General features: G+C 35.5%; 3 protein-coding genes across 6 annotated transcripts in view; 2 read left to right on the forward strand and 1 right to left on the reverse strand.

Annotated features, from left to right (window-relative positions):
- The first annotated feature begins 128 nt into the window (after positions 1-128).
- On the forward strand, positions 129-23,387 carry LOC110837094 (tubulin polyglutamylase TTLL13). 4 transcript variants are annotated; one of them, XM_022078935.2, is made up of 17 exons: positions 129-1,020; positions 1,868-2,178; positions 3,018-3,147; positions 4,130-4,286; positions 5,137-5,267; positions 6,513-6,669; positions 6,764-6,864; positions 7,149-7,277; positions 8,264-8,489; positions 9,441-9,619; positions 10,974-11,199; positions 11,691-11,819; positions 12,743-12,886; positions 14,316-14,456; positions 14,957-15,011; positions 16,215-16,304; positions 17,210-17,491. In XM_022078935.2, exons 2-17 carry the CDS (start codon positions 1,896-1,898, stop codon positions 17,392-17,394), a joined length of 2,463 nt encoding a protein of 820 aa, XP_021934627.2. In that variant the 5' UTR covers positions 129-1,020; positions 1,868-1,895; the 3' UTR covers positions 17,395-17,491. The 4 variants fall into 4 exon arrangements, with proteins under 4 accessions (XP_021934627.2, XP_087197091.1, XP_087197089.1 ...); XM_087340965.1 differs by lacking the exons at positions 129-1,020; positions 17,210-17,491 and adding exons at positions 1,027-1,266; positions 21,149-23,387; XM_087340963.1 differs by lacking the exon at positions 129-1,020 and adding an exon at positions 1,027-1,266.
- Positions 19,582-25,053, reverse strand: LOC110837121 (pygopus family PHD finger). The gene is made up of 7 exons (XM_022078960.2): positions 24,751-25,053; positions 24,410-24,525; positions 24,061-24,180; positions 23,807-23,964; positions 21,138-22,132; positions 20,907-21,052; positions 19,582-20,523 (listed from the first exon to the last, which is right to left on the reverse strand). The coding sequence occupies exons 2-7, from the start codon at positions 24,445-24,447 to the stop codon at positions 20,403-20,405; spliced, it is 1,578 nt and encodes a 525-aa protein (XP_021934652.1). The 5' UTR covers positions 24,448-24,525; positions 24,751-25,053; the 3' UTR covers positions 19,582-20,402.
- Positions 25,054-25,218: 165 nt separating this feature from the next.
- Positions 25,219-27,033, forward strand: part of LOC110837240 (putative odorant-binding protein A10) — a 29,481-nt gene continuing 27,666 nt past the window's right edge. The window contains exons 1-2 of the mRNA XM_087340990.1: positions 25,219-25,234; positions 26,169-26,290. The gene's annotated coding sequence lies outside the window, so the exon portion shown is untranslated. The remainder of the gene's footprint in view (positions 25,235-26,168; positions 26,291-27,033) is intronic.

Consider the following 27,033-nt stretch of genomic DNA (forward strand, 5'->3'; position numbering starts at 1 on the left):
GATAAGTATATGCGCTCCATAATTACATTCGTCATAGAATGTCACGTGGCAAAGTTTTGGAAGATCACGTTTGCAACGTACAAAAATTCTAGCATATTTAATATTTTCCCATATTTAATACTGCGTGAAACTAAACGAGGGATGAGCAAAATACGATTATTGAAAGAGTTTGACACGTCACATAGACGAGATTTCCAGCAGGCTAATGGCAGTCGAATATCCTTCAAATAATGTAACTGTAAATTCTTCATTATTCCTATCTTTATAAGAATCCAGAAATGTCATCAGTGAATCTATCTCGGAATTTAAAAGTCACACATTACAAAATACAAGCCCACACATGGGCCTTAAAATCCAATTCGAAGTAGAAATTTTGTAACTATCACTCCGAACTGCATAACAGATTTCAGAACAGCCCCCCCCCCTCCTCCCAAGTCAGAAACACTCTTCTGTTTAACACCGAATTTATAATTGAATGACTTTTTAGTCAGTGATTTATTAATTTGAGTTCTGCACCCGGGAGATTGTGTTTGCCTAACACCGGGTTTTTACGGACCACAGCTATAATACAATATTTATTCTTATAACTATAAATGTACTGCCCCATGTTCTATTGACAGTTCTATATTACTAATTTTATGCAAGTGTTTTCTTCTTATTTTTCTTGATTCTACGACAGTAGCACAGTTCATTATTCTCTTATAAGCTACCTCCTCTTTAACAATAAGCCATATTACACTCGAAAATTGTTCCCGCCACTGCGTGTTTTAAGCATTAATATTGGTTCGTAATTCACAATTTGGAGAACTTTAGCATGAATAAAATGTTTCTCAAGCGGCCGAAATGGCTGTAAGGCGTTCAAACACTGATAGGGATATTTTAATTTGCGTATTAGGGAATAGTTAACGTTTCGTGTGTGGTGTTCCTGTCTTCGTCTGCTCGAAAAGCGTAATAGCTGTTGGTTATTGGTCCTTCGACGTACCTAGTGCAGGAGTAGGCGGGGAGTAGTAGTTTGCGATGGTAGGAGTACCATATTGTGTGGTTTTGTGGCGCTACGTAGTGGTTAACAATAAAACTTATTAATTGTTGGTTTACGATCAAGTCATGCTTACCGAGAAGATGTAACGCGAACTTTAAAAATTAAAGTAGATGGTATATTCAGAAGTGAATGTTTGTTTCACAGCTATTTTCTTGACAGTTCTGGGTGTTTCGTGGTATAATTATGTGCTTGAATAAACCGTATCTACAGCTTCGTGTAACAGCACAGTTAGTATGCCACACGCGTTTGGAAAACTTTTGTAGTGTAATGTCATATTGCGGAGTTGACTTTATTCGTTTGGGGAGGAATTTATTTCAAAGCAGGCCGTAACTTCGGTCAGTTTTGAAACGTGGAGATATGAGACAGTCCGCAGAATGGATTGGGAGAGGCCTAAATGTGTCACGGACACCAGTATACATGTGGGGAGGAATTTTCAGCTAGCATTAAAGAGTGCATAAACAACATTCAAAAATTAAAATATCTTGTGTGTTTCATTACCAGTTTGTCACTTGCTATACACATTTTCATTGCTGTAAATCCAATGAATATGGATTTATTTTTATGAGCTTTCAGTTTGCATCTGAATTAAAATTTGCTTTAATCCCTTGGATCGTTTGACAGGAGCATAACATAACATACATAATTTTTAATTCATTATTGTTTAAGCAATACAATTTACAAAGCACTGTGCACATTTTGGACATGAGTAACTTTTCAAATGCCTCTGTTAGGAATAAAATTTGGTCATTAAGTCTTTAGCCAGGTACCCTTTTTAAGTCAACCCAAGTGATTACAGAATACTGTAGGATTACTTGTTTATAATTTTAGGATGTTTCGGACATGACGATCGGCTGTCATGAATGGTGGAAGAAGGACGGTGCGACCGAGCAGGATAATAGAATTGATGAATCGCCAGATCAGTAGTAATGAGAGTGACAGTCAAGAACAACACAATCATGTGCCTTACATTACAACTGCAGATGACAGAACAGTTGATGAAGCACTCACATTGGTTGATGTATATGATATTCCTAAATTTTCAGCAAGCCAGGAATCTTGCGTTCTAGAAGATTTTTCTCTGGATTCTGGCGAAGAGAAAGAATATCAACATAATGCTCAAATTACTAAACAGTGTGAAGGTATTATTTATGTGTATTTTAACCACTTGCTATCCTGAATCAATTCAAGTTTAAAATTTACCCTAAGTTATAATTTTGTGGTTACAAATTGTCTTGATTTCTTTAATTTATAGCAATAATTTTGTTTCTTATTAAATATAACTACTAATCAGTAGTTCATTGACTGGTATTATCTGTGGCAGATTTCTTCTATACTCCATCTTTATTTGTCATAGTGTCTATATGCAATATTGTGGCTTTATTTTTATGTTTTTAAAGCAGCATGATCACAGATGTGACTTGCGTATTATTTTGTGATTATGAAACATGAAAGCCATAGTGACGGTTAAGAGTGTTATGTGGAAGAACTTTCTGGTAAAGAGTCTCAAAATGATATTTCCAAGTTGTAAGAAGAAATTGCAGACTCAGATTCAGAAAATTCTGTTGTCATACAAGTAAATAATTCAGGCTTACCATTCTGGACAAAACATACATTCAGAGCCCAAGATTACACAGGAAAATAATGAGGCTGTTTATGTCCATAAATAATATTCTTGTAAAGTGTAAGATGAGATTGCAGGGCATGTATCATACTTTGACAGATGGGAAATGTAACAGTTTCTTTCAGACATTGCGACGGGAAGACGCCATTTGGAAGACTTTGCTGTAGAGGGGTGTATATTATTCAAATGGAGCTTAAATAAATAGGATGGGATTGTGTGGACTGCAATCATTTGGCTCAGGAAAGGGACCACTGGCAGGCTCTTGTGAACAAACAGAATGTGTAGACGAACACTCTTTTAATTTTCATTAGTGCTTTAAAAAAAGGAATCCTGTCTTAGTATTTTGAATTTTTGTAGGACCTTCACACATGCCTCAAAAATCACCAGTGCATAAGAAAATAACTATAAAAAATAATAAAAAGTTCTTTCTAAATGGAGGACGAAAGGGAAGATGGAAGAAGAAGAAGAAGAAGAAGAGAAAATGCAGGTAATGTGGCATCTCTATTATAAAAGTAATTTCAAGCACCTTATGAGTTTTTATGCATTTAAGCCATATCTGTGTTTAATTTGTGAACTGCTGAGGTTGGCAGCAGAACATTTTACATGTTAAGTCACAAAAACTTATTCAGTGACATCAATTGAAAATTTCCAAATGTACAGGAGTTATGTACATTTTGGTTAATTGTAATTTTACTTGTTTATATGCATAGTGAAACCTTCATATAAAGAAATCTTAGGGATCACAAATTCTTGAACTGTATGTGATTTGAAATGGCTCTAATAATTTTTTATAATTCAGCTTGTATTAAATTAATTTAATTTTTTGGATTTCTTTGTAACTGACAAAAAACGTGTTTTAAATTTGCTGAACTGTTTATAGCTGTTTATGAATAAATCATCTTTCTTTCTCTTAGTATCTAATTTACTTACTATAGGCTTTCTAAATGGTTAGTCTGTGTGCTTATTATATGTTATAATTTAGGAAACTTAATAGAAACATGTTATTGATCCATGTGACAATAAGCACATGATCCGTATAAATATAACCTAGAAATTTCATGGTACAATGTCTTCCTGGGGTAATACATAGTTATTCCATTGATGAAGATATTCATTATTGCAGTCAGGCCCAAAGATTCCTTGCCATGATCTAAAGAACCCATGATCAGGTCCTGTTTGATCTATTGAAAAGAAAATCATTACTAGAATAAAATGTTACTAACCTAGGAACATATAAGCAACATGCACCTGTGTTAGACATTGCATTGCTGTCATGTTGATTCACTCACCGGCGTGAAAACCTCGAATCCTTTACTGCTTAAGTTATTTATATTGATACGGTTCTACCAAGTAAATAACATGCAGTATTCGGTCAGTCATTTCAGAATCCAGAGATTTATGTAATTGTATATTAATGGTAAATTCTTCCTTTATATATGTATTTGTTTATGTATGTATATATTTTTTAGGGTTACAATTTGCACAGAAAATTGCAAATACGAGGTGGTTCGGCAAGTAGCTATGAAGCTAGGAATTCGGGATGTAGGGGAAGATGACTCTTGGAATGTATACTGGACCGATCTATCTGTAACAGTTGAAAAAGCCAAAGAAATGAAGCGATTCCAGGTAACTGATATTTTTGCATTGCCATTTTTGTGTTTTTCTAATCTAAGTGTGATATTTTAATTTTTAAAAATGATTTGGAAGTAGCAAGTACTGTAAATATCTGAGATTTAAGCTATGTAAAATATGTTGAATTAAATTGATAGACAGTTAAATATTAGAGAATTTTATACATTTAATTTGGACAATGTGCTTGTGGTAAGATTCTAACGTATGACTTCAGTTCATATTGCGTGTCATGATTTATGTTGCATAATTTCCACAAAATTGTAAAGACTGTGAAGTGTTTTACTTGTCAGTATACTGTTGTTAATGCAGCCGTGGATAGTTTAGGGTACTAAGTCAGTATAGTGTTTGATTGTGGATTGGACAACTGGGGTTTGATACCTGTTCCTGACCACTCACCCACATCTAATGCCTAAGTCAAGAATAAGTAGGAGTTCTACCTCCTCTTCCATGACATGTAGCAGGGTAGTTTTTTTTCTACTGCAGCCACAAACCTCATTACAATTGAGATATATCTGCTACACTCATCTGTTCCATCATATCTGATTGGGTAATCAGGGCGTTTTGCATATGTCTTCAGATAATTTTCTTTAGGCTTGAAACATGCTGTCATAACTTGTTGCAAGAGTCAAATAGGAATTTTGCGGCCACACACACACACAAACGCATGCATTTTCTTCTTTGTTTTGATGACAGTAGAGACAGGTATTTTATAGAAACTCTTATAACATAATGTGGTATGAAATAAATAGTTCTACAATTATCTCATAGGATTTAACATTTAAAAACTCTTTATATTGATGTATTAATGTTATTTGAGGGCTGACAAACCTTTTGGATTTTTCAGAAAATTAATCATTTCCCAGGCATGTTGGAGATTTGTCGTAAGGATCTGCTGGCTCGCAATCTTAACCGCATGCTTAAAATGTTCCCAAATGAATATAATTTCTTCCCTAAAACATGGTGTCTTCCAGCTGAGTAAGTCTCAAATGCATGTACGTGAACATCACGTAAGGAGAAGGCACTTTCATGTACCAATATGAATGTGCATGTGCACATATTTTCTGTCGTGCACGTCAGTTTTATTGGCACAGAATTGGGTGGCAGTTAGATGTGATTAAGGCATGTGAGCATTCGGACCACTTTCTTTCTTTAAGACGTTTGCACAAACAGTATCATGCTGAAGTTGCTGTAAGTGCAGAAATCAATAATATCCAAAATTCTAAAAGTCATCTTATACAAAGACTTGTATAAATGTGTATAGGCCTTTAACCTTTGTCCTTGCATTACATTTTATGCACAGTCCAGTTGGCCATGCATTGCAGAAACATTCTGCTGAACTGTTAACCCATTGTACAGGAGGTTTGAATTGCCTTATCCCATGTAATAAAACATTAAGCTTTGTGGGTCCTAAAATTAATTAAATTGAAAGTTATATGTCAGGTTAACTTCAAAATCTGTCAGATAAATCAAATAGAAAACATAAAGGTTCATGTAAGCCCTTAAAATCAATCAGAATAAACCAAAATTATGATGACTTGACAGAATTCACTGTAGATCTATCATAATGAGTTTCAACAAAATTTTTCAATTTTTCGGAGTACTTGTTCTAGTGGAATGATGGAAAAGCACAATGAATCTTGAAAGTTATTTTCATTTAATTCATTTTCACACAGACAATATAGATATCCATAACCTGGTTTATAGTGATTGTTTACATTTTTTGTTATATTGATCAGTATAATGTTACATACATTTTCAGGGGCTGGAGTTGTATATTGTCTTCAAGTTCCCCTGTGTAGATAGTAAGCTTTTGCACATTTCTTTCAGAAAGCTTCAGTGTATGGGCCTAATTTATATGGGCTTTATAGAATTTGTTTATGTGTATAAATAATAATAACAATAATAATTTTCAGCATCTGAAAATAAGTCAAATTTCATTGTGTTGCTTATTAGTATACCGATCACACAACTGTTGTCTTTTGTAACATGTAACCCTTATTAGTGTGAACACTGTGAATGTACACTAAAAGTCTTGTCTATGTCAGTGAGTTGCTATCACAGAAAGATTTTAAATTAATGTTCTAAAGAAAATCTGTTTATTTATGAAAAGAATACTTCGCATGCAATTAAGGAGTAATACATGTTCTAGAAGTGTTTTTCTTGTCTAATCTTTCTAACCAGAAAGTGTGGTATATTTGTTGTATTTTTGCTTCCTTACAGTTACAGAGAATTGGTAGCACATGCACAAAGTAAAAGAAACCGAACATATATCTGTAAACCAGAAACCGGGAGTCAAGGGAGAGGCATTTATGTCACAAAACACGTAAAAGAAATTAAACCACAGGATAAATTAGTTTGCCAAGTTTATATTTCAAAAGTAAGTTCAGCTTTTGCCATACATGAAATGTATTAGATATTTACATATTTAAATTTGAAATTTACAGTTGTAAATGTGTTTTATTTATTTTCAGCCATTTCTTGTGGATGGTTTCAAGTTTGATTTGAGACTGTATGTCTTAATAACGTCGTGTGATCCCTTAAGAATCTATGTTTACAATGAAGGACTTGTGAGGTAAAGGGCGCATAGTTTTATCCTTTGTTGTTAGATGGTGCATGCACCTACCTTTAGCAAATCGTTGCACATGCAGGGATCATTTGGTGTTATTTTCTGTACCATGTAATACTCCAAAATGGTGACGTACTGCTAAAAATGGTTGGCACGGGAAATTTTCCGGTAGCAGAATACCTGGAAGTTCCATAAACCAGCATAATATGACATCAAATCTGTAACAGTAATTATTCTTTCTTAATGAATGGTTGTATCTGAGTGAGTTGGGTTTCTGTCTTTGCTGCAAGGTTTGCCACGAGCCGATACCAAGAACCATCTGATACCAACACTAGCAATGTATTCATGCATCTTACCAATTATGCTGTCAACAAATACAGCCACACTTACGTCGTGGATGATAAAGCTGGCAGTAAAAGGTATGCTTTTGTTGCACTTGTCAAAGGTTTCAGAAATTTGTTGAAAATTATTTGCTTTTGCATTTACATATAAAGTTGGAGGTTTGTTTTTAACACTGTTCATACTCAAAATAACAAAAGTATATAATTACTTTCGCCATATTTTGGGATGGAATACAAATTCATAAACGTCGAACAAATAAATTGATTTTCTGTATGGTGATTTTAATTTAATGTAGCAAGGAATGTCTTACTAAAAATGGTTGATATTGCTTTCATGGTACTATTATAAAAGTATCATAGATTCCTTTATAAAGAAGGCATCAGTGTAAAAAATTAAAATATATTTTGTTAAAGTGAGAAGTTGTCTTAAAATTGAGGAATTAAAGTTAGATTTAAATATCTCACGTAGGTAAAAATGTTGACAGTGGTAATCTGAGTTGTGAACTGTAAGTGGTTACCAAAATTTTGATTTATAATTTTTAGTTTTATTCATGCAGTTGTCACCTGTGATGCACCCCAAAACCTTTGTTTCCATAGAGCATGAAAAGAAAGCAATGTTACCTTTTTTCTTTTGTTAAAAAGAATTTTGTAGAATAGTATGATCAGTAGGAAGACTAGGAGAGCTTCAAGTACATAGGAAGTTAAGTAGTGGAGGTGTTAAAAAATTTAATAAATTACAAAAATATAAGATATGCGCTCGTTTAAAGTCTGCCATTTGGTAGCAACACCAAGTAGATTGCAGCAACAATATAATAATACTATTTATCTCACAACTTTCTAAATATTATGTCTTACATTTTATTTTTTATTTGAAATTTCAAAATTCATTTTTTCTACTTCAGATGATGTAGGGAAGAAACCTCACACTGTATATTAATTTTATTTTCGCTCCTAAAGCTTTGAATCAATTATGTTATGCTGTATATTATGTAAAGAAAATAATGATTGTCTAAAGTTTGTAGAATGATATAATTTAAATATGTTTTTTTATTTCTGTGTGCTAGGAAAATATCAACACTCAATAATTGGTTGTTGAAGAAGGATTATAATGTCCATGAGATGTGGTCAAATATTGATGATGTGATAGTGAAGACTGTAATTGCTGCTCATCCCACGCTGAAACATAATTACCATGCATGCTTCCCAGCACATGACTTCACATATGCATGCTTTGAACTCCTAGGATTTGACATCCTTCTAGACTACAAACTTAAACCATATATATTAGAGGTACTGTACATCAGAGTTTGTAATTATGCCATTTTGTAATTTATGGACCTTCACCTTTCAGTGTAAAATTGGGAACAAATTCCTATTAGTTTTTGCATGTGAAAATAAGCTATTTCTGTTGCCAATTAAACACATATAGTACTTGACCAAGTTTTTTACTTTACTTTATGCAAAGTACCAAATAGACATGACATCAGTTTTATAAACCATCACATGAGGTTTTCATGGCAGTGAGGAAGGTGATGTTCTGGGTGTTAGTGCCATTATACACTTGTCAGTAGATGTCGGTGTTTCCGAAAAACACGCAATCTCCATCACCCCTGAACATGGAATGTGATTTCCGTGAAATGTTAACATCTAGCAACAAGTCTGCAAGGCACCAAAATCCAGAACATCATCATATACCCAAGGGTTTCACCATAAAATAAAATAAAAAACTTTGTAGGAATTTTATGACAAAATATATGTGTTGTATAAAATTATTGGTAAGTTAGCCGCTTGTATTGTTGTTCTATGAAGTATGAATGCTTTCACCTGAGATGAGGTTCAGATGTTGAACTTATTTGTACCAATATAATAAATCTGGGAGAGTAACCATCTTTCAAAAACTGAAATGTATGTAAGTTCTTATTGGAATATTGTAAAACTGACATACCCTACTGTAAGTAAAGTACTCAGAATTAGATGGAAGTAGGTTTTGGAATACGTTACATTATTGTCTCAAGATGATGTATATTAAATAGTGAGACACTCCTTAATTTAATTAATTTTAGATATAGCAAAGCTTGTTAACTTTGTATGTACTTTTTTAAAAAGGGGCTGCAAGCTGAAAAACGTTATTTAAATAACCAAAAATCTGGTACTGCCTGAAAATAAATCAATGAGTCTGACTGTGACCTTTCACAAGACCCATATTCAGACACTTTTTCAGCATCAGGTAAATCGTTCCAGGTGAATCATTCTCCAAGCTTCCATACAGATGCTCAAATTGATCATGATATAAAAGAGAGTCTTCTTCAAGATACGTTTATTATCCTGAACCTTGCACAAGCTGACAAGAAGAAAGTGATAGAAGAGGACCGTAAAAGAGTGCATGAGAGACTGCTACATGGCATTAATCACAAGGAAAGGTGAAGGAATGTTATCATTGCATTTACAGGTTTCCAAAAGTGCAGACACCCACTTAACAAAAAGTTAAGTGATTCTGATAATGTGGGTATAACATGTAAATTATGTTTTGTACTAATAGACATATTTCTGTGTCAGAGAATGTAAATTGATTTGAGGTTTTCACAGCGGTGAGTATGAAGTGCAACAACCCAGAAGACAGAAATCTTCGTAAATAGTATAGTTTGTCTTGGAAAACATGTTCACATATAGTTTGCCAATTAAGTGTCTGTTTATTGTGTTGGTTTTTCACTTTGAGGTTACATTATTTTAAAAAAAATTATATAAGATTTTATCATATCTCCTTTCACAGTTTACCTTTGTGATTACTTAATTGACATCAAAACTCACTTGTTTAAATGTACCATAGTTGAGTGCTGTAGTTACTGGATACTGGGAACGACCTGTTCTTCAAGTGTCTGAGCACTGTGGGTCCCAACTTTTCATTGGCTCGATCTATAGACATTCGGTAGGACTCCTCGGACAAGCAATTGGTCCGTCGCAAGGCCCCTACCTGTACACAACACAGAACGCGGACAAACATCCATGGCTTGAGTGGGATTCGAACCCACGGTCCCAGCGACCAAGCGACACAAGGCCCACGCCTCAGACCGCGCGGCCACTGCGGACCCCGCTGTAGCTACAACTGTGTAAACTCCAAATAAAAGTAGTAGTAATGATAATAATTTTCTTAAGTACCTAAACCCAAAACAGTGCCTGAGTAGTAAAAATATGATTGTAACAAAAATATTTTCCTTAATCACGTTTTACATATATAGCATACTTGGAACAAGACTGGAAATGTGTAATACATACTGGAATACACATGTATTTTTTTTAAATCCCAAATTACTAATAAAAGATCGTCAGTTATGTTACTTACACAACTCCAGTTTCCAACTGTACAAATTAGTGGTGTTTGTTTCTTAAGTACTATAAATCAATACTGATATAGCACAAGTTGCATTAGCTCTGTGGCTGCGTACTGGTCTCACAGGGATGGGATCATGTGATTGGATCCTGGTCAATATAATTTTTTTTCGTGTAGCTGCCATGCTGTTATTTTATATCATACATAGAATTAATATATAAAAGTTATTAGAAATCTATAACCATACATCATTGGATGGCCCTAATACAAATGGTGCTAGTGTCACTTCCACCTCACAAGTTTGTTCGTCCACCATGTTGGTATTACTGATTGTAGGAAATTGTGAAGGACAAGTTTTAAGGGAGTCCCCAGAGGCACATCGTCTTCAAAATTTCATCCACTCAATAGCATTGTTGAATAAGGTATTGATTATTCTATGTCCTTAGTGAGCATGGAAATAATGTGAACTCTGGATCAAGTCCTCAAGATCATTGGAAGATTCAAGTTGCATGGGAGGAGTCTCACTTGGGGAACTTCCGCTGTATCTATCCCTACCTTGGCTTTGAAAGATATGAGTGCTACTTTCACCAGAACCAGAGTTCATTATTTCAGGACACAGCTGCGTCCAGAGCAAGAGAAGAGTGTGCCCGTATACAGAGAGAGGAATTGGAGGTATTTATTCTGTATTTTGTATTTCCTTCTATAGAACTGACACCACACTGGAACAGTGTGTGTGTATATATATATATATATATATCTTCACATTCTATATTGAATGTGATAAAGCCTGTAAATTTAGTAGTCTTGTGTATGTTAGAGTGAAAAATTGTTATGCAAAAGATTCCAATTTGTATTTTTTTAAATAAATGGAAGATGGAGTGTTTTTAATGAGAATTTTATGCTCATCCACAGTTCTTCAATATTTTCTTTATCATGTTTTTAATTTGTTTCTATATAGTTATTAACCCTTACCCCTCATTGACCATAATATCAAAATTGTTAATTATTTGACACTGAATTAACAAGGTTTTACTCTATCAGACTCATACATGACCAATGTAGGATCTCTGTAGAACCTACGTCATACGTATGTTATTGAGCAATTCAAGGAGGAACGGCTGGTGGTTCATTAATGTTGTATGATAACATGATTGTCATTGTAGGCAAAAGCAAATGCGGCCTCATGTAAAACTGCATGGAAAAACAAAGATTTTGGAAAGTTGCAACCTGAATCTCCATTAAAGAGAGAAAAGAAGCCTGTTACAGCATTGCAGAAAAGGCACATGCTACTGGTAAGTTCTATTGTTTTTTAGAGGATATGAGAAAATTTTGATGTCAGTTATAGGAGTAAATTTTAATAAGGACCACATCATTTCCAGAGTGTTAGTGAGGTTCCAGCAGTTTTAACACTTGTGGTAGGATATTTGTCACATCATTGCTGCAGCCTCAGTTTGGCTAATTGGTACCTTTAAGTGGCTATGACATGCATCAAATTTTTATGGTACTCATATTTTCTGCATTTATAAAATTCTGCTTCATACAAACTTCTGTTATTTTTTGGGATTATTGCCATTTAAACTGCAAGATCCTTTCTTATACAAAGATAATCTATTGTAACAAACTGCTCAATTTTCAGTACTTTGATTACCTTTGTATAAAATTTAATTTTTGAGTCATGCAATGTAGAATGTAGGCTATAGAAGAAAAACAGAAAATAAAGAATTAAGATGGCTGTCTTCTGGGTTGTAGTGTCGTGTAGTCTGGTAGAAGTTGACCATTGTTTTAGAGGTCCTTACATCCTCCATCATCATGAGTGAAACTTGTACCAAACTACATGGTGCTACAACCAAGACAGCCATCTTCTTGTAATATTTGAGGTTTTCACAGCGGTGAGTATGAAGATTTCTGTCTTCTGGTCGATGCAACAACCAGACTACATGGCGCAACAACCCAGAAGACAGAAATCTTCATACTCATCGCCCTGATGCCGGAGGGAGTATGACCTCTGAAGCATTGGTTAACATCGACCAGACTACACAGCGCAAGAACCCAGAAGACAGAAATCTTCATCCATCTTCTTATTCATGGCCATGAAAACGTCAGATTCTACGGAGATAAAGAATTGAATTTAGTAGCAGCATGCAGTTTATTCTGCTCTCAATTTCATAATTTCAGTCTTAATTAAGTAGTAATTGTGAGTCCATTTTTTTTCCAGAAAAATAAACATGTTGCAGAAAAGAAGCAGTCTTTTCTTAATTCATTTGAACCATCTCCAATTATAGAGTCTGAAGAAATGTCAAGAAGAATAGCAATGGCACAGAGAGACTTCCTAATGAAAAGCTTTAAGATCACAGAACAGGTAACTAGGAAGGATGTAATGCAGTATACCTTGTTACACTGCAAGATTGTATAAGTGCGTTAACAGGAACAGTAACCATTGAGGAGCAAAATATTGTTTAATAACTTAATCTGTATGAGAACAGAACAGTCTTACAGCATGTTAGTCATACAAATAATACACCCACCTTCTTGGAATTACCCACAATACAATCTTTTTCCTTAGCATATGCATTTAGACAAAGTCCAACATGATCAAAATATTTTTGTGTCAGACAAGTAGTAAGACTTAAAGATGAAATTTGCGACAACCTAAGCATTAAAGCGGGGGGTGTGGAAGTGAATGTCAGTAGAAGGAAGTTTGTAATGAGCTTCACATACTGAAGTGAGTTTTCTAAGGCAAAGGTATAAATAAAGTTGTTCCTGCTACTTAGCACCATGGTTTGAAGGCTTGTGGTGGTATTGAAGATAAAGCTCCAAGCATTCTTAACCTCAGCACTGTATGCATGTTAGTGGTCAGATTTATGCTGTAGGAAGAAGCTTGAAACAGCATCCTATGTTCTTTTAACTTAAATTAAACATGCATTGTTATATGTATATGTGGTTAGTTCTGTAATTAAGAGCAAAAACATACAGGCTTAAATTTTGTATTTGGTATGCAGATATTTAGATACTCCATTTTAATATGACAGTGCTGCAATTTCTTCTTCATCCAAGTACACTATTTATAGAACTATATACCAGGAGTGATCCTACCAAACAGTGGAAAGTGTTAAGGAAAATAGGTGAATTACTGTTACAGATAAATGGCGTAGGTGCAGTTATTATTAGCCTGGCATAAACATTACCTTTCTATCATTTATTTTAAATGGCCCATTTAGGTGTTCAGAATACTTATTTACTAAAACTGGCACATAGTTATACTTTGATCTTTGTCATCGCTGGATATTGGGCTTAGGAATGTTGTATATTGTGGAATGACAATCAGTAGTTGGTATCTTACACATACTTGATGAGCTGGAATTTAAAATTGGCGTCATATGCAGGTTGCTAGAATTAACTCTATTTCTCTCTACCAGTTTTATTTTTGGTCTGAGTAGAAAACAGCTGTCTTTTTTAAGGTGCTCTTAAAGCATTGTAATATTTTACGAAATTTTCGTGTTGCCTTATAAAGTAGTTGTTGACATTTGAATGTGGTCTTCTCACTTGAGATACTGTGTGGTCTTGTAGATAAGGATGCAGGCAGTACATTGCTCCGTAATGGTGGTAACCACTTACAAGACTACATGACATCACAACCCAGAAGGCTATGATCGACATGTTCACTGCTACGAGATTCTTAAATCTCGGATAGTTGTTGATAGACTTGATACATTAATTTGAACTGATAAAATTAATCCATATACAGTACATATGCAGACTTAATGTAAATTGTATGTGTGTGTGTGCAGATTATCCGTGCAATGAAGAGGAATGGCAATCTAAGATTGTTTGATGAGAAGTTTAATATTTGTGGAAAGTTGCCCAAGATTTTAAAATCTGAAGATAAAGACAGTAATAAACTTCCATCCATGTTTCCTAAATTTGGCAAGGTATGCAGCTCATAAAATTAAAATGACAACATTCAGTAACACATAGCATAAACCTTTCTGATGTGTTTAACATTTCTGACTGCCATAAATTTTAAGCATGATATAGAGTGAAATTTCAACAGACCAGAAATTTTACTTCTGTAATAAAAGGGTTTTGTTGCAAGCAAGGTCAGCAATAAATGTTTATGATATTTAAGCAAATTAATTATTTTTGTAATGTGTAAATTTTCTTATATGACTTGTAGCTTCTTGCTTGTGGATGACGTATGTTTTGTTTGGCAGTGAAAAGTAGTTAGATTTTAATTGGTCCACATTGTTCGCTTATTTTTCAAGGATGGTTTACAGGATCAAGTGTTGTCTCCCCTCCAACTGGCTGATTTTCATAAAACTTAGTACTTGAGTGGTACTTGCAAAGTTGGTGAAATTTTGACACTTCTTTAATGCTGCTCGTCTAATGTAAATATGATAAAAACATAACAGATGCATTGTTTATGTTTCAGCCTCATTTTCCACCTTGGCTCAGTGGGAACAGTTTCTACATTAATTCAATTCCTCGTAAGTAAGATTTCAGAATTTACACTTTGTTAGAACCTGAGATATGCATGAATTTTGGTAAAGAACATAGCATGTATTCCGTTTTGGATCTTTACCTACATGAAAGTTTGATGAAATGTTTTGAAAAATCAAATGTGATCTGTGTTGTTGTAATTGCTTCATTGTTTCTATAATTATGAGCTTACTTTTTTATTTTATGAAGACAAGTAAACAATTAATTTACCTCAGAAATATTGGATGGAAGTGGCTCATGATAAGTTTCAAGGGAGGGCTTTGATGTTAGTAGTGTTGGTTGGTTAGGAGCAGTAAACTGCAAAATTGCTCTTCTACATCAGTATCTTTCCATGAAGGATTGTTTTGGAAATTGAGGTAAAGCTTGATGCATTAGATGGTGTGTAAGAGGAGGTTGGCTCCATTCTTAGCATTCATTACCCTCCTCTTACTATTCTTCCTTTTAGTGCCCACCCATTCATCTGTGCCCCTGGTCGTCCCATTCACTGTCCACGTATAGTGGTCGCAGTAATTTTTGGCTAGTGGAATATTCAAGGGGAAGGCTGGGAGTGAGTCACTTGTACGATAGTATGTTTAGTCTGGCTCCAGGAAGGACGAGCAGCTTATCAGACTGAATGCCCAAACAAAACAAATACACTGACCTTTACACCTTAAGTACACAGAGTAGGTCCATCTGCCAGCTTCTCCACTCGCTAAAAACTACTGCACCCACTATACCATCCTTCGTTCCCTTGACTACCCTTCTCTGTCATTCATAGTCCAGCCTCACCTGGCTTAGGTTCTTGAATTCCTCTACTAAACAATGTACCTTGTCCTGGCTCTGAATTTCACCTTGAATCTACCCTCAGGTAGCCCCAAAAAGGGCCAGCCCTCCTCTCTTTCCCTGCATGAAGACTTTATATTGTCCCAGGCCATCTCCTCATTCCTCAACCCTGTTTGACCAATTTCTCCTTGCCGAACCCTTCTGACGCTTCCCAACATCCTCCTTTCAGCCCTGAAAATGGAGACGGTTATTTTTCTGAAATGGTGGTATCTACTTGGTTACAACCCAAAAGAACAACAATATGGTATAAATTTTGTACAGTAACATGTGAGATATTTTTTGTATGTACACTGTGAATGGAAAATTAGATTCATAGAAACATTTCAGCATGCGGATACTGAAGTTCTGTCCATTAATTATTATTTCAGGACCTGTTAATAATGAAGGAGCTGTTGCACCAACTTCCACAGACAGAATGCAGCACATAAATTCTTCCAGCCAACTTCAACCGTTAGGAGGTAAGTATCAGAGATGTTTGTAGTTTAGTTTTTCTCTAACCATGGTTGCATACTTAGTCTTCTGGGTGCTGCATAGGTAGGACACCAACCACACGCTTATCAAAGTTCTGTTTGGTTCCTTCAGTAGTCAAAACTGTGCCAGCGCTTCGGCTGTATGAACATTCTTAGTATTGATGGCTTTAAAGTAGTTTGTACAGTCTTGAGGGTGATGGCTCCATGTTGTTGCAGGACATTTCAATCTGTATCTTCAGGGCAAAGTGCCAGACTGCAAAGAATGTTACTCCATGAAATATGTTAATATTGTTCTTTCAGCCTGATTGGTATATTTATGTATTTGGACATTACATATGAAATTGCTTTATCTTGATAGCCACCCTTGATGTTTTTACAAGATTTAATTCTCTTGGCAGTGTAAATACTGAACAAATTAAAATTCCTTTCCCCCCCTTCAATTTGAAGCCTCACATTTGGAAAGCAGTGCTCAGGGATTATAGTCGGTATACAAGTCCCAATTTCAGAAGTACTTTATCCCTGGCATATACTATCAAGCTTTAGCTGGGATATCGGTCAATAGTGTGACTGTCTATGTGCTCAGTGACTGAATTCCTTCATGGCAAAGTGCTTTAGCATAAAGACAAATTGACCAACTTACCTTAACACAGTATTAGAACTTGTAGCATTTTTAAATACTACAAGTTCTATAACAAAGAGGATACTCTTTGGAGTACACAGCATTCCAAGGTGTTCTTCACACCACACGTAAGCCGTTGTGGTGTAACAATGATGCCCAGTCATGCCTTTTGCCTGCCTCTTTAGAAAAATGTGACAGACATGGATGGACCCTTAAAAGTGTTCTGTACTCCAGAAGGTGAAAAACACCTCATAACCAGATATATTTTCAACAGGTCTGAGCATTACATGCAGCAATGCTCCAATATTTATGCGCCCACACATTCGTGACACGTGGCTAGAGAAAGATATTCGATTTACCAAAACTCATGTGGCACGTTCTATTACGAACACATACAAACTCAAAGAACTGGAGAAGAGGGAACAACAGTGCCATGTTGAGAATGAGAGTTGGAGCTGAATTGTGGTTTGAACCATTTCTTGCAATAGCAGTGGTTTGATTCGAGATAGCTATGTACTTGTACTGTGCCTTTCCATAATACAGTTATGCACCAACAGCTATTCTAGTAATTTATTTAGTACCTGAAAGTTATATCTAAATTGGAATTAGGAGAAGACAAGACTGGTAACAGATAATTAAAATAGCCTGACTTTCCCAGTCTCCTTCCCGTAATTGTTGCCATGATACTGTTTTCACAGACATTTTGGAAATTATGAACATTCTGCTGTCATCTCAAAATAAATATTTTTCCATTTCTATTTAGAATATAATTAGAATCCTCAGTCACTGTTTAACTGCCTTATCCTGTAGGGTATAAATTGAATATTTCACCTTGGAAAATGTGGAATTATTGTGGGATTGTAACATAACTTATATTTTCAGTCTTTTCATTTATAGTGTATAAAACCAGAGGGCTGGACTGCAGTATATGATTAAAAAATATGTTTGTGAAGGCAGCTTGCAGTGCTATAGGACAGGTTGTCACAAAATAGAATTTGTTTTAATCAAAAGTTATCGAGGATGAAAGGTACAGGAAGTTATCAAAGTTATGACTTACAAGTTATTCTTTTTTACCTTGTATTCCATACCACACCCAATTCCAAAGAAAGACATTGCTTCATGAACACAGAACAAAGTTAAGTTCTACCATATCGCTGTTCAAAAAAAAAAGAATTTCTGAAAAAAACATAAGTATCTCTGTGGTAATTTTCTTAGGGGTCCGCAGTGGCCACGCGGTCTGAGGCATGGGCCTTCTGCCGCTTGGTCGCTGGGACCGTGGGTTCAAATCCCACTCAAGCCATGGATGTCTGTCCGCTTTTTTCTGTGTTGTGCTGTCCTGTGTACAGGTAGAGACCTTGCGACGGGCCGATCCCTCGTCCAAGGAGTCCTACCGATTGTCTATAGATAAAGCCAACGAAAAGTTGGGACCCGCAGTGCTCAGGCACTTGAAGAACGGGTTGTCAAGTATCCATATCATAAAATATGAAGGATGAAATAAAACTGATCAGTTAAGTCTCACATAATTAGAAGGGTAGGAGGGAGGAATAATATTGTTTTATAAACCTTCAATGAAATGTATAAGTAATAAAAATTAAAACAGGGAAAAGAGACTGGATAATCTCCAAGCTATATTTATATCAGTATTCTATATTTATAGTTAGGCAGATAATGAAATACCATGGCTGTTATTTTTGCTATATCATTCAATTAATGTAGTGCTGCTTCTGTTGCAGTTCAGTGCAATATTCTGTGCAGTGCAATTTAAAATTTTTAATTTTGTAAGTCTTTACTGGATGGAGTCATAACATTGGTTGTGTGACCTATTTAATAAATTATATTGCTCTTATCCCAGGAATCATTGTTAGTGGATGTTGAATACTTACACATTGTATTTATAATAGAAATGGATAAAATAATATAGTGGGTTGATTCTTAAAATAAGTACTAGTAAATTTAAGAATAGAGAAACTTCTTTAGTATTATTCTCAGTGCATTGTAATAGGATATGTCTCATTCATTAATATGTGAATACCTTCATTTGGAATGTTCAAAATTTATACCTCTTTCCACCATCTTTTACAGTTATTCTCTTAATCATTCTGAATATTGTTTAGCAGCCCAGACTGGCCGTGTACATTTTATTTAGATGGCTGAAGAAGAGAGTCCAAGCTGAATCAAAATTTTAATTGGATTGTTGATAATTATCAGTGTGGTCTGTCTTGGATTTGTGTTCAACATAGTGTTACATAAATTATATAAAATGTCTTTCAGCAAGAAGTTGTAATTTCAACTATAGAATTGTTTTAGAATTATAATCATGGTAAAAAAAATTTGCACTTATAAAGATACTACTGAAAAGAAATTGTGAATAGTTTAGCTTCACTTGCGAAAAACAGCCAACAAAAATTATAATATTTCATTGTCACATGTTCATAGCAATGCACTGTAGAATATACTAACAAGGTTTCACTTTGTGTGTACGATTACATAACTACAACCCCAGCAACAAGAGTATTGATATAAATGTTGAATTTAGGCATTTTTATTGTGTACATAATTTTAAGAAATCATCATTATTATTTAATGACTCCAATAGAACTTCGAGCTGAAAAACAAATTTCAGTAACAAAATGAAATCAACAAATATTATAATGTATAACAAATTTTATTGCTAATATATTTATTCACATGATAAAAAATAAACTATGCACATTTTTCCTTTAGTAGTTAGCATACTCAGTAAAAGTTGATTTGTGAAGATTTTTACAAGACCTCTTTAAATTGAAATTTATTTTAATTATGATGAAGATTAAGAACTTAAAAAAGGAAGTTACTTTAAAAAAAGCTCCTCTGTGACCATGTGATCATGCAATGTAGGTACTTTCATACAAGATTATTTTACAGGGGAAAAAAAAAACTTACATGACAAAAACCCGACCACACAATAGTTTTATCGTATGTACAAAAATTATCTCAAAATACGATATAATATCTCAAAAAGACAAGTCACAAAAACTGTCTTAATTTTGTAAATTAATAAGTAATATGAACACAATTATTATATAGTATGTAGTCACCAAATTGATTGTGTTGTCACTTATTAAACAAGGTTAGCTGCCTAATACCTAAAAATAAAATCAACACTCATCAAAAGTACAGTAGGTTAAGTATTAAGAACAGAAGATAAAAAATATAATTCATAAAGTAAGATTTCCAAGAAGGAAGTATGCATAGATTACAAACATTTTTCACACACTGTAAATTATTTGAACCACCCATTCTCTCATGCAAGCAGCAAAAACACACGCACACACAAACGCTCACACACATTCTTCAGTGCCGAATCTCTCTCACTCTTTCGGCAACGCAGCAGGCAGGAGATTGACTTGACAATAGATCGGTACGTATTTTGTCCATGAATGGAACGGGGGAAGGTGGGGAGCGGGATGATAAGGAGCAAATGTTTATTATGGCTTGAATTTCACTAATGGTATGTTTTTGGAAGATAAACACTTGTCACACACCCACTCCGCGTACACTTCCGCTGTGAGCAATTGATAAGCTGCTTCTGTCAAACCAGTGCATACTCTGAAATAAACAAGTCTTTTAGTTGTATAATATCAAGTACTTTGGCAGATTGTGAGAGGGACTTGAAATAATGAAAAAGAAAACATGTAACTTTTCGAGTTACATCCTCTCAGGACCACCAGCTATCATGTATTCACAGCTCTGTTCAATACATTAACAGTTACAGAATGTTAAAATATAGTGCAAAGATGTTTTGTTCTAATATGAATTAACTAATTGAAAGATGATTGTTACACACTCATGTATAAAACAGCAGCATTTCAGATTATTCAAAGCTGGTACACCTTGGTTCTTACTCAAAAAGTTACTAATTTATAACCATGAGTGCTGATGAATAGAATTATCACATTTTTTGTAACGCTAATAGAGTTCACTGATCTTACCGATGGAACCAGAAATTACAGCCTGACTCGCAGAGAATGGCCTGGTCATTGTCATGAACTTCCTTATGGCAGGTACCACAAGGGTAGATGGGAGGTGCATTGGGATTTTGCGGGTTGAATACCATTGGCTGATCCGGTGGATACACCTGAAATTGAAAATTTTAATCATCAGTTTCTATATGTGAAATATCTCTTCATTTTCATTGTGATTAAACACATGTCTTTTTTTACCTTGCCTGCAGAAACTGGCATGGGTTTGGGTCCTATTCCTGGACCAGGGAAGCCATGAGGAGGACCATGTGGAGGGCCATGCATGCCCATGTGATGCATTCCTGGTGCCATGTTGCCTCCCATACCACCCACTGGGCCCATATTGCCCATTGGATGCTGGTGAGGTGAATGGTGATGGTGATTCATTGGACTCATGGTGCCCATATTATTCATCTGTCCCATATTCATTCCCCCTCCCATGTGACCACTGTTCATTGGTGGACCCCCCATTGAGGGCCCACACATACTGTTCATTGCAGGGCCTCCCATAGGACCATTATTCATTGATGGGCCACCCATAGGACCATTATTTAGAGGTGGACCACCCATGGGACTGCTGTTCATGGGTGGACCACTTATGGGGCCTCCCATACTGTTCATTGGTGGCCCACCCATAGGACCACTCATGTGTCCACTGTTCATGGGGCCACCCATTGGCCCATTATTTATATGACCACTGTTCATAGGACCACCACCCATATTGTTCATTGGGCTCCCCAAGGGGCCCATTGGACTGCCCATAGGGCCACTGTTCATCATAGGGCCTCCCATACTATTCATAGGGCTGCCCATAGGACCACCTGAATTCATAGGGCCACTCATAGGTCCACTGTTCATTGGACTCCCCATTGGTGGGCAACTGTTCATAGGGCTGCCCATAGGAGGACCACTGTTCATTGGCGGACCGCCCATTGGACCACTGTTCATAGACGGGCCACCCATGGGATGATTTCCCATACTACTCATTGGAGGTCCACCCATGCTTGACATAGGAGGACCACCCATGTTGTTCAGAGGGCTCATACCACCCATAGGAGGGCCACCCATATGGTGGTGATGGTGATGGTGGTGATGATTCATGTGGACATGATGCCCATGACCCATGCCCATTGAGGGGGGAAGCTGAGGAGGTGTATCATCAAAAGGGTTTGATGCAACGATTGTATCTCCATATCCTGTTTGAAATGAATCAAAATAACATTTTAGCGTCATTATATTACTAAAATAACACTCAACATTTTAAGTTTCTACCAGGTTTCAATATGTATCAGAAGAATGATGAGCATTCATGTAACAACTGTGAAGCTGGAATACACTGACAAGTCATCCATAAGCCTTGTATTTATATAAAATATTATGAGTATGCATAATTAGGAATATAATATGTAGTACTGTAGTTGACTACCCATCTGCAGATAAGGGTTAACTTTTATGGATAGAATAACTTTTTGCACATGCATTTTTATTGATATATTTAATCCTCTGTCAATCTTAACAATCCAGGAAGTGAAGGCATATATATTGCTGTGCTGGGCTCAATATCGGAAACAAATCTTAATGAGCGTCTTAATACTGTATACTAACAAAGTATTTCAGTTTGAAGTTACACTTGATTTATAAAGTTACTAGTTACATATAACATCGTAATGGGCTCTAAGCATCTTTGTTCTTTTATGTGGTCATGGCTTCTGTCCACACAAGCAGCATCACAGTGCAATCAATATCCAAGACTTTGAAGATAATTCTGTGACATCATCATACAGTAAAAAAAATGGGAAACAAAAAAGTGGCACATCTGATTCAAACTGAGAAGACGCCAGTGCTAGGAAATGGAACAACACATTTATATGCGCCAACCTAACAGAAGTAGTGTATTACCTTTATGGGGACATTTATGTATGCCCCATCATTAGACCAGCCATGAGACTGAAAAGAGCACAAGAGTGGACAGTACATACAAATGATGATGAACACAGTAATATAATACAAGACAAGGACAGATCTATTGCTGAGGAAGCAAGTGTATTGAATTGACTAAAGAATATACATTAAGGGAATACCGGATACACAGTATCTTGATAACCTTTTACATCAACAAAACTGATGAAAGTGTTTTTACAGCAGATAGAGAAAATCATGATAACATATCCTACAGCTGTGGTGAATTAAACATGCAATATACACCCTATGAACCAGTTCTCGGGTTTAGGAAACAGAAAGAAATCGTCAGGAGTAAAGTCAGGACAATATAATCAAGTCCTGTGAAGCTCGGTTAAAATTCCCTTATGCACTTGTGTGTGCCACAGCATTATCTGTGAAAAAGTCCAGTGTTTTTACTGTTTCTTGTGAACTGTTTTTAACAGACACATCATCTGGTTAACAATGTGGCCTTCAGGAACAAATTGCAAATAAACAATTTATTGAAGAATTTATCTTCACTTTTGAGTTTAACATGCACATCTTTATGAGTCTGAGTGAACATTGACTTCCATTCACAACTCTGATGTTGGTCTGCATCTGAATCACATTGTAAAATCCAAGTTACTGGTACATCACTGCTATTCATTATCATTCCACTATTTATCAATTATAACCTCAGCAGCAGATATTAAATAACAAAAAGAAAATCCATCTGAAAAGTGAGAAGGTACTGTGCCATGGTGACAAGAGACTAACTCATCCATACCTGCAATAATAATATATATCTATATAAAACTCATAATTCACAATAAATTATTAGTCCTGGTACGGATTCAAAATATACGTAACAAAGATTCCTCTTATTCTTGCCTTACATTTATAAATTAAATCAACTGTAAATTCATACACATGTTAAAATGAAAGATTACCTGTAAGTGGTGGTGGTGGAAGAAGGTCCTGCAATGCTGATGTTGGCTGAGCGGGTACTGTAGCTGCATTGGAGGTCCGCCGCTTCTTCTTCGCAGGGGGTGGATCAGGGACTGCACCTGCAGGAGGTTTGAATTCCCCCAGGCCTGCCAGTGGCATTCTGTTAAAACAATTAACATAATTTAAAATAAGAAGCTCATTTCTTCTTCAGTTGCTGATATTGGTTAAAGTCTAACACCAAGTATTGTATGATTACCCGCATGAGTTTCCCAGATGTTTTTCATTCCGCTCATCATGAAAACAAGGGCCTCGCTGCATATGTTGTGTATCCCCTCCAGGACTTTGGAAGTACATGTGGTTCCTCCCCCTTGGCATGCTGCATGGAAAGTAATTAACCAATGCTCAAAATAAAAAAAGGAAAGGAATAATAATGAATACAGTAGGATGGCATGAGAGTTTCTTGTTTACATTTCACGCCTGCGGCATAACACGTAATGAGAAACAACATATTCATCAATAGTTGTGACATGCTTTAATCTCACACTGAACAGAAAGGCAGCTATCAAACCAATCATAAATTACTTCATCTTCACACCTATTCATACCTGACAAAGGGCGCCATCCCTCCAATGTTATGGCTCATGTCCTTTCACTTTACCATCCCTTCGTTATTCATTAACCTCCTCTGTTTATCCTCAAGTCAAAAGTCTCTGGAATTCTTCTGAAATAAAGGTTCCAAGGCAATGATAACTAAAATATAAACTTCATAACATTAAAGCTGCTCTAATCTTAAGATTGCTCAGTGAATATACCATTTACCTATCGCAAACTTTGACCTAACCTTACAATTTATTACACCCTTGGAGACACATAATCAAACTTTAACGGCTCCACAGTACGGTTACAGATTAACGTAACACTTATTCCGTACTCCCTCTGAACTTACTTCAGCATTTTAATCCCAATACTTTGATCGAGTCGGTTTCATTTGTCAACTTTTTCGGTTCTGGACCACTGAAGTACTGAGATTTATGTAGTGTAAATAATAACTATAACTCGGCAATGTTAACACTTATAAAGAATCAAGTACATTGCAATATATTTATTAAGAAGTCACGCCTAATCCAGTTGTTTTAGAAACTGCAACAAATACCAACACTTATTTATCCACTTTCGTTTCCAAACACACGCTACATTCATGTCGCCATTGTCTGTTTTCTCAATACATGAGCTACAGATAGCGCGTTCATCGAGTGCGATCAGTGCGATCGAGTATACCGAAAGAAAGGCCTACTCAGATGAGCTCGAATTCTTTCTATACGAAAAATCATACAAACCACGGTTCATCCATGCAGTTGAAACAGAAGGGAATGTTCTGCTTTTCCTGTTCACACCTGGTAAGATATACACAATGGATAGTATTATAAACAGTAAGTAGTTTGAAGTAGGACTTTAACCTTAATGGTTTTGGTGGTTGTTGGTCGATTATGCTAATTTTTAAGATGGAAGCATGAACATCATGGTCTTGTCTGTACCAAGGCACTGGGACAAAATTTCAGAAGAAATTGCCTATATACTATTTTGTACATTGAATTTTGTATATATATGTTCGATATGACGAATCCAGTAGCGGGCAATTAAAGTTGATCGAAACTGAAATTGGAATAAACTACCCTACTCTGATACCAGCCAATTTCTGGGCTAGAGATGAAGCCTCTAACTGAGGATAGAGGTTATAATTATGTGCTGCTTGTTCGGGCTGTCACACACCATGTGGGTTGGTGGAATGATAAGAATATAGTTTACAACGAATCATATGTTTAGAAACATTTGCTACACAAAAGAAACTGATAAATGATTACAAATTTATATGTTTTAAAGGTTTGAATGTAAGTTCAGGTACTTCGTTTTTATGAGACTTAACTTCTTGCTTACTGACCTGTTTTGAATGCTTCCGTTTTCCAAAATTTAATGCTATTCCCCTTGGAGTGTTGCTTTGAGAAAAAAACAAATATACTTTCCTCAAAATTGTGTTTACCTGGATGGCTTCTCTCTTTGTGTGGAATACTGGAAAGGTGCCCATTAATATTTGAAACACAAACTCTTAGGCTGTGTCACGGAACAGAACTTGCTGATTTTTTTTTCTTTTGAGTGCGGTGAAATTGTAACTGTCTCTGATTATATGCAATTGAAAGCAGCTGTTAATAATGTAATTGTATATCCAGTTCAGTCCATTAGTGCATTTTGTTATTGGGAAATGTTTTGTAACTATTGTGACAGCTGTGTTAGACTTTGTCAGTGAATACACTGTGCATACGTGCAAACGTACCTATTTGTACTCTCAGCAGTTTTGTTGTTTTTCAGTGTTGAAAGTTGGAGGTTGTGGGTGCAGTACAAACAGATGTGATAAATTGGTATCATCAATGATGACCTCAGATGTGAATCAACACTTCCTCTTTTCTGAACAGACAGTTGGTATATTACAGGTACTAAACTTTTGTGCATTATTGAACTTATTTTTTAGATAATTTCACAAATGTTGAATTTTGACTTTATGTAGAATGAAGATTTGTTAATTATGTTATAGAGAAATTTATTTGAAATTTGTAATTAATGTAGTGGATTAGGAGGTAATAGAATATGTATGATAAAAAATTTAGTTTTATTAATACTTTGTACTCTTTTTCAAGTATAACAATATATAGCTGTGGAGGCCTACTTAAATAGTAAAGAGTAAAACTTCTTGAACAAAGAACAGTTCAGACTCATGGGAGAGATCTTTGGCCTTTCACTGCACCTTAAAACTGAATATCATCTGATTAGAAATTGAGTCAGTTTTAATGTAGAAACATTGTTTTGCTTTGTTAAAACTGATCATGCCCACCCATTCTTTGGTACTGGCACAAGGTTTTCACACCAAAAAATAGCCAGTGAAATTCTTAATAGAGGTGTAGAATTTATATTTCAAATGCTTGAGTTTGGAAAAGATTCAAAATTTACAGAGAATGTAGGTGTTCTTTACACACAACATGGCAGAGAATATCCTAGGCTGCAGTTACAGTAGATGTTAATGTGATGATTTTTCAGTCAAAATTGAATGTTGCAAAGTTAAAAAAGTTTAACCTTGTACCTGTGATTGCACTAGATGGAACCTACTCACATGATTTCACACAACTCTTCAGTCTTGTTGAAATGAAATTAATTTTCAGCCACTAATTATGTTGAACTT

This window comes from Zootermopsis nevadensis, unplaced genomic scaffold (assembly GCF_977971745.1).
Source record: "Zootermopsis nevadensis isolate Lab colony 2312 unplaced genomic scaffold, Znev_1.0 Znev_ptg000061l, whole genome shotgun sequence".
In the NCBI taxonomy this organism is placed as follows: domain Eukaryota; kingdom Metazoa; phylum Arthropoda; class Insecta; order Blattodea; family Termopsidae; genus Zootermopsis; species Zootermopsis nevadensis.

Bases quoted from the DNA above. Each gene is read 5' to 3' on its own strand.
- LOC110837094 (XM_022078935.2), top strand. From the start codon at position 1,896: ATGAATGGTGGAAGAAGGACGGTGCGACCGAGCAGGATAATAGAATTG. The intron at 5,268-6,512 runs GTAAGTCTCAAA...GCTTCCTTACAG, and splicing joins ACATGGTGTCTTCCAGCTGA to TTACAGAGAATTGGTAGCAC. The intron at 6,670-6,763 runs GTAAGTTCAGCT...ATTTATTTTCAG, and splicing joins GCCAAGTTTATATTTCAAAA to CCATTTCTTGTGGATGGTTT.
- LOC110837121 (XM_022078960.2), bottom strand. From the start codon at position 24,447: ATGAGCCATAACATTGGAGGGATGGCGCCCTTTGTCAG. The intron at 24,181-24,409 runs GTATGAATAGGT...CTTTCCATGCAG, and splicing joins GGGATGGCGCCCTTTGTCAG to CATGCCAAGGGGGAGGAACC. The intron at 20,524-20,906 runs GTAAGATCAGTG...TGTTTATTTCAG, and splicing joins TGTAATTTCTGGTTCCATCG to AGTATGCACTGGTTTGACAG.